Source organism: Arctopsyche grandis, chromosome 5, assembly GCF_051622035.1.
Source record: "Arctopsyche grandis isolate Sample6627 chromosome 5, ASM5162203v2, whole genome shotgun sequence".
Taxonomy (NCBI): Eukaryota; Metazoa; Arthropoda; class Insecta; order Trichoptera; family Hydropsychidae; genus Arctopsyche; species Arctopsyche grandis.
Window position 1 is genome coordinate 7,375,390 of NC_135359.1, and position 8,582 is coordinate 7,383,971.

The window sequence follows — 8,582 nt, forward strand, 5'->3', positions numbered from 1 at the left end:
GATCAGTCAGAGTGTTTGCATATAGCCAGCAGTTTGGCTTAGTGATAGCGTATATATTTAGCATCACTGAGGTCATAGGTTCGTGTCCTCGCCACTGCTGGTTAGATTTGGGGGTTTTGTGACTCCAAATCGATCGTTTCTCTATCAGAGTTTGCCAATTTTATCTGATCATTGCTGAAACGATTCCTGAAAATTGGTATTAAAAAATCTAATCCTGTTGTCACAAAAATCTGCCTGTGTATAATTTGTATTAATTATACACAGTAATCTGAAATCCATAGATGTCACTATGATTATTATTTCTGATTAATTGTTATATTCTATATATTCTGATTGTATATGTATGTATTACTGTATTTCTGATTTCTGATTGTTTATGTATTTCATTAACGTACACCCGTCGCATTGGAGCAAATCTGTAATGGCGAGTGTGTATTGATTTGTGACAATAAAATAAAATAAAATGTATCCCTTGAGGTTAGATATACACAATTCGTTGTGCGGATTTAAGTAGGGTTTTGATATTTGGGGGAAACATAATTTGTCACGCTGGTGGCGTGGGAATAAGCAATAAAGTTAATTAAAAACGATATTTTTAGTGTTAACATATGTGTATCGAGAAATGGCTGAGTAGATAGATGCACATAATTCGTCACGCAGATAGCATTGAGTCGTGAGAAAAATGCAACTAAAACAATAAAGATTTTGGAAGTCTCATAAATAACATTAAAGGAAAATATCAATTAAGCGTGCGTTCAAAGAATCAAGATAACAAGCGGGAATAAAGAGTAATATAAGTACATACCTAGGTTGTAAGATATTCACAACATAACACCTAAAAGTCAGACCTGGATATTTGTGGCTCCAGTTTGATCGTTTCCTATCAGAGTTTGCCAATTTTCTTTGATTCCATTGTTGAAACGGTTCCCGATTAAAAATTGGCTAAAAACCTTCCTACCTACTATGTTACCACTATTTGAGTATGATTAATGTACAATAAAATGTATGTACAATTCATAGATGTCTCGTTGTCTTGTAATTCAGCGACTTGTATGGTAAAAAAAATGTTGTATTGTTTAGAATTGGCCAGGAAGGCGCATTGGGGTTTACCTGTAAGGCCTTCCTGGTATAAAATGTAATAAAATAAATAAATAATAACGGAACATCTGGCAGCCGACAAGTCCATCATACTAATGATACTATCATACTAACGGGAACTCGAGTGCCAAATATTCCGTATTCACGATGTTTATGGCAAAAATTATCTTTTGGGCGATCGCAATGTGTCCAATAATCCTATTACCGAAATATCATCACATGGTTGTTGAAAAATTAAATTATTAAATAAAAAAATTAAAAAGAAATGTGTCGGTCGTGTGTTCGATCAAATTTTTACTTTATCTATGTACGTAGTAACAATAGATGAAGTTTTGTGATCATGCGAAAATTCGAACTCGAGATTTTGACTGATTTGAACTCAGAATCGATCACTGATCACATTTTCATGATCTAGAAAATATGTGTGTTTTTCGATGTGTTTCGATACGTGAATGCTTCAGTTTCAAATTAATACTTAATAATCAAATTAATACTTAATAATCAAATTAATACTTAATAATCAAATTAATACTTAATAATCAAATTAATACTTAATAATCAAATTAATACTTAATAATCAAATTAAATTACAGTAATGATAATTTGTCGGAAGAACGCAGGCAGCGAACACATTTGAAATTATTGCGTTGCAATGCCACTCATTCCCGTTTTTGGGGGATTTTTTTTACAGAAACCATCGCGGGCATACACACAATAACTCCTATAAGTTTCATCGCAATCTGTTGAATGGTATAGGAATGCATAAGTGACAGACAAACGTTCTAGTTTCTGGGTGTTTTAACATTGACCTAAATAATACTCGTTCTACTGAGATGAAATTTATTTAGGTTTAACGATTTATAATCAGGGAATCTATTGAAACTAGGCGATGTTTTAAAATTTCAAATTGAGTTTTTGACATTTTTTAATGATACATATGTACATATAATTAAAAATATTCTCATAGTCTCATAGAAGTTTACAAATCCGACTCTCGTTATACATATGTACATGTTTAATGAGGTTCGGTGATTATTCCGCAAAAAGCGATCTCGCGCACGTCACTAAAATCTCGATCAAGGAACATCTGGCACCCAAAACTCCATCAAAACACGCGAAATATTGTACTAACGAGACGTATTCGTGATTTTTGTAGCAACGATTGTCGTGCGCGCGATCGCAATTTGCGCAATAATCCGTTAACCGTTTGGTGTATAGAATTTTTTTAAATGTTTTAATCAAATATAAACAAATGAAATGTCCTGTATCTTCGAAAATATGCGGCGCATTTTTTCTCATGTAATCTAATTTATTCCAAATCTTAAATGAATGCGGAGAAAAGGGGGGGGGGGGTATTTTAACATTTGTTGTTAAAATTTTGTCAACAATTTGGCAATATACTCCTGTTTATACATATGTATATTAAGTCACATTACAAAACATGTATTTTTTTTACTTTGGCACTAAAATGAGATCAAGTAAATGAAGAAAAGGTTGCGGTCCGCTGATAAAACAATATTGCAAATAATAAAATGAGAATGACAATGTGAATGCACCTCAAAATATATATTTTTAGAATAGAAATTTTCGTAAAATAATATATTGTTTTTATATTTTTACAAGTACACGCATTTTATTATATTTACAAAATTTATAGTAAACCATAATATTAATATTACATATAATAAAAATAAAATTAAAAGTGTGATCAATGACTATTTATTTTTATTACAAAATAATCATAATATAATGGTTTTTATAAATTTAAAATTTTATTTACTATATTCATGAATTTTACATGAAAAATAACGACATCTATTTACAACGTCCAAAGGTGATGTGAAATACTTTTGATAGAATTATCAATTTTCTACCTAGCTTTACATTTTTAACAACAGATATCAATTCATAATGACATATGATCATCAATTTTATTATTATACGCAAATGCTAAAATCACGAATGATTTTAGTATTTATTAACACGACCGTTTAGGGAAGCAGACTATTTTATTCTATTCTTATCAAATATAGGAAGAAGACATTAGTATGTAAATGCATATTTTCATCAATATCCATATTTTGAAAATATTATCTTTTTTATGTATCTGTATATATTAAACTGTTATCAAAAATAAAACTGATGGTAATTTATCCGACACTGAATCTTTCATTTGTTAACAACTTTATCAGATTATGATAGATAATATTATTATTATATGTATATTTATGATAGGTTTTTGAGCTCTTTTTACTATTATGCTGTAGATTAACATTAGAATAATATAATACTATGATTACTAACCAAATTAAATTAAATTGTAAAATTGAAAATGATCAGTAGATCAGTAGCTATTAAAATATGTAGATATAAGATGTATTGTGAACATAATTTCGTAATAATAAAAAGCATTTAAAAATCAAATATATGTATATTATTATTATGATTTATTTGATTCACAAGTTTCAATTCGTCTTTACAGGAATATCATACAAAGTTTAAACTTTTGTAGTGGTTACAATGAAATGAAACGTTGAAATTCAAATTTTGAAATGTTTCTCTAATTTTTAATATTGAATTATAAATACTTTATTTGTCAATGTTAATGACAGTTTATCATCTTGATGTCTATACATTGATTAAAATTATCACTCATTATTGAGAGCACTATATAAATTGAAAAACATCTGAATTGATCACATATATCAAGATGGCCTATCTTAAATTAGCAGCTTTTCTTATTTGCGCCGCAATTGTTCAGGTTTATAACTTATATATGATATGTATATATGTATATATATATATATATATATATATATATATATATATATATATATATATATATATATATATATATATATATATATATATATATATATATATATATATATATATATAAAGAATATATTTTATTATAACTCCAATATTTTTATTATAATTTTAGGGCGAATTGAGTCCTGTCATTCAAATTCCGGAATACGCCAGTCGAACTGATGGTAAATAATGATTCATTATTCCAATATATACTACAATTGTGATTTAACTCTCGGTAAATAAAATTATAATAGTCAGTATGTAATTCAAATTTTTTAATTATTTTTTTAAAGTACAAAGAATCATTCAGGGATGGCCAGCAGTGCCGAATCAATTCCCACACCAAGTTCATCTTCGTATGGTAATCAACGATGGAAGCCTCGTTGCTTGCGGAGGATCGTTGATTTCAAGGAACTACGTACTGACAGCAGCTCACTGTATCGATAGGTAAATTTGCTCGATCATTAATACAAATGACTCTCTAATTACTCATATCCTTAAATATATATTTAATATTTTCAGAGCTACATTTGTATTTGCACGAATGGGTAGCATAAACGTTACTACACCGGGTTTGATTTTGGAGTCTAGAAACTTCATGAAACATCCTCAATTCAATTCATTCAACCTTAACAATGATATGGCTCTTGTTAACCTTGGTCGAAATGTACAAGAATCAGGTAAGAACTGTTAAAAATATCTCTTACTTAAACTTAACAGTAAATTCTATAACATTTACATACTATTTACAGACAGCATAAGGGTCATACGTTTGCCAAGATTGAGTCAAATGAGCGAGACATTTGTCGGAACCATTGCTACTGTATCAGGCTGGGGTAATACTCAAGACAGTAAGTGGTTTCATAGAATTCTATTTTGCACTAGGTATCAAAAAGCAAACTCGTAACATAACATATAACTGATTTCATAGCTGGGACGACTTCAGAATCTCTCAACTATGTGAACCTTACAGTTATTACAAATCAACGTTGTCTCCAAGATTATGACCCTCAAACAGTTATTACATCGACTATTTGTGCTGCTGGTATTCAAAGTCCTGCTCAGAGTAGCTGCTATGTATGTAAATCATGCCTCATATGAAGCAGTAATATTTTTTTATTATAATATCAATACATTTTACTTTGTTCATAGGGAGATAGTGGTGGAGCTTTATATATGACAGAATCTGACGGAATCAGAACTCAAATTGGTGTCGTAAGTTTTGTCAGCAATCTCGGTTGCTCTGTGGATAGAGCAGCTGGATTTGTACGACCTCATCATTTCTGGCCATGGATATCTTCCAACACTGGCATTCCTATTAGAAATTAATATGCAATATAAATTGTATTCTATATATTTTATTTACAATATTTCACATGTATTATTAATTAATAAAATAAAATAAAATAATTTAAAAGCAAGTATGTTTTTTTTTATCAAGATTTAGCTAAAATTCTAAGCATATCATCTTCTATTAAGGATCTTGGTGTAATACTCAATAATAAACTCGATTTCTTTGAACATATTTCCTTCATTACCAACAAAGCATTTAAATCTCTTGGATTCCTACTCCGCTCAACAAAACCCTTTAATGATCCTTGTGTACTTAAATTACTTTATTTTTCCTTTGTAAGGTCTCACCTTGAATTTGCCTCAATTATCTGGTCACCTTTTTATTTATCCCATATTAATTGTATTGAGAAAGTCCAACTTAAATTTATTAAATCCTTACGCTACCTTTTTCCTACCTATACCCACTCTACATACTGTTCCCGATCTTTTAAAAATCCTATCTGTTAACAATCTTTCTGTCAGGCGACAACTAACTGATGCTACATTATTCTTTAAACTCATAAATGGTTTCCTTGATTGTTCTGATTTACTGAATAAGGTTCTCTCTTTTCACTTAATCCTTTCAATACTAATTCCCAAAAATATTCTTATCTGCAGCGTGTTTACCGTATGTTTAACGGGGAGCTGAATGATGTTGATCTATTCGGTATTTCCTTACATGAATTCAGGACTGCCATCAGGAGAGTTTTAATTGATTAATCCATTTCTATTTCTATTATATATTCTTATCAAATTATATTATATCACACTATGTTTAATTATGCATTGTCTTATTTAGTCATATTTTAGTTTTTATTCTTTTCTTTTTCATTTGTTTGTCTATATGTACTATGTAGATATATTATGTATTTTGTAAAAATCTATAATTGGGGCTCAGATGTTATTTTGTTATATTTATTCATTATTTTTATGAATTTCTACATCTGAGCCCTGTTGATTTTTCAATAAATAAATAAATAAATAATTTTATTTGAATTTATAAATCATTTTTAATGTTTAATTTTTAAATAATTGTTGACATAACTATTATACATATACATATTTGTTTTCGGTATTTAATAATAATTTAAAAATAATCCATCGAATAAGTAAAAAATACATAATATTTTATTTATAAAAATGACTAAAATATAAACATATGAGGAAATCGCCATGTATTAATTTCTAAAACAGAATACATATTGAAAAAACAAAAATGGTTTAATTAAAATTCATTTTTGAAAATGTAAACATTACATTATAGTATTTCAAATGAACTATCCAATTCCCTTATTACATATTGCCCTAAAAATGTAGAAATCTATTATTAAGAATTATTGAATTTGAAAATAAATAATATTATAATTCATGAAAGATGGAAAAACTTAATAAAATTTCAAAATTTTCTTTGGATTTGAATTGAAATTGAACTATGAATTGAAAGGTAATCTATGATGGAATAGACTGCAATCGAAATAATATACTGATAAATACATAAGTACAAGCAATAAATTGTAGGATTCTTATAAATGAAAAAGAAAACATGTTTTTTCACAAACAAAATCTTCATGAAAATCCAATGTAATATATTTATTTTGGGAATTATGATGATCAATAATGTTTTTGTAAGAGATGAATTATTATTTTGGTATCTTATCATTATTTTTGAAAGATTAAAATTATATTGTGAGAATTCCTATTTTGTCTTCGTCAAAATAATAACGATTGGTGATCATGCAATTGTGATTAAAAAAATATCTTTAATCTATCTGGAAAAAAAATAGGCAATGGCCAGATCAATATATTGATTGTACATACATATATGTATATAAACATTTAACTCTATAGATCAGTTGTGTACAGTCCCTCCGTCCTTTTCAGTACCAACGAAGAAATGGGAAAACAGTTTATCAATTTATATATGTATTTGAGGAATATTTAAGGTCACAAAACAAAATTCGATAATGAAACATACATCGCATTCACACATACCTGCTTATATTATATTTTCGATACAAATTGAACGCAAATGCAGGAAAACTTACACAAGACAGAAGTTCTACTTCCGGTTGTCAGATTTTGTTCAATTTTTTTTTATTACTTAAAATCACTATATATATATATATATATATATTACACACCTTAAATATCTTAAAATTAAGATAGGAATAATTTAAAAGGTCAAAATAAAATAATGAAATAATGTTTTAAAAAACAATACTACTTCTGGTTTACGAATTCTTACCAAAACCTTATCAACTCTAAGTTAGCACACGAAGAAAACTATTCGGCTTGATACGTTCAGTGGTGGGAAAAATATCGCGTAGTCACAACATTTTTAACTTTTCTCATAAGAAAAGATCCCACTTTCGGTTTAATGATTTTTTAAAAACCTCTTTTATGTTTCACTTACGATTACAATTCAGGAAAAAATTTGCCTCTTATCCGATCGTTTTCATACTTTGCCATATTGCTCATTTTGGTCATCAATATAATTTATATTTTCATCACATTAACACAAGGATTATACTTGAATTTAGAATCAGTCAAAATCTCGAGTTCGAACTTTTGGATTATCACAAAACTTCATCTATTGTTACTATGTGCATATGTACATAAATTAAAAAATCCAAAAATCTACAACCACAGTAATTCAAAAACGAAATTTTATTTCAAAGTCTTATTTTCATTTGATTTTCCATAATTTACTTTTTTTACGATATAGTGTATTCATACATTTATTTGTTTATTTTAAAATACTTGGGAAAAGTTGCATAGTTGATGGACTCAAGGGGTTTATTAATACAAAAAATACAAATATGAATATTTAAAAAAAAAACACCTAAAAAGAAATAACGTTACACTCTAAATAGAGGGAAATAAAATAAAAAATTAACAATTTAAGAAAAGAAAAGAAAACACAGTAAAAATCTGAAAAAGGAAGAACTACAACAACCCATACATATAATTTTTTTTTTTTGATTTTTAAATGCTTTTTATTATTACGAAATTATGTTCACAATACATCTTATATCTATTTTAATAGCTACTGATCTACTGATCATTTTCTATTTTACAATTTTAAATTAATTTTGTTAGTAATCATAGTATTATATTATTATAATGTTAATGTGTACAGCGTAATAGGAAAAATAGCTATTTACAATTCTTATACATATAATATACATACATATATGTGTATTATTATATACATATGTCCATATACATATGTATAAATATATATTATCAAGTTTATCTTAATACCGAAGTTCTTAATCTGATTATAATCACTTAAATCTCATAAGTTTGTATACATAATTGAACATTGTGTACCATAT

General features: G+C 27.6%; 1 protein-coding gene across 1 annotated transcript; it reads left to right on the forward strand.

Moving 5' to 3' along the window:
- The first annotated feature begins 3,802 nt into the window (after nt 1-3,802).
- Nucleotides 3,803-5,302, forward strand: LOC143911468 (collagenase-like). The gene is made up of 7 exons (XM_077430343.1): nt 3,803-3,859; nt 4,043-4,094; nt 4,206-4,359; nt 4,435-4,592; nt 4,665-4,763; nt 4,844-4,989; nt 5,065-5,302. Exons 1-7 carry the CDS (start codon nt 3,809-3,811, stop codon nt 5,239-5,241), a joined length of 837 nt encoding a protein of 278 aa, XP_077286469.1. The 5' UTR covers nt 3,803-3,808; the 3' UTR covers nt 5,242-5,302.
- The last annotated feature ends 3,280 nt before the right edge of the window (nt 5,303-8,582 follow it).

Coding starts and splice junctions, on each gene's coding strand:
- LOC143911468 (XM_077430343.1), top strand. CDS start 3,809: ATGGCCTATCTTAAATTAGCAGCTTTTCTTATTTGCGCCGCAATTGTT. Junction 4,593..4,664: donor TCGAAATGTACAAGAATCAG/GTAAGAACTGTT, acceptor TACTATTTACAG/ACAGCATAAGGGTCATACGT. Junction 4,990..5,064: donor CTGCTCAGAGTAGCTGCTAT/GTATGTAAATCA, acceptor CTTTGTTCATAG/GGAGATAGTGGTGGAGCTTT.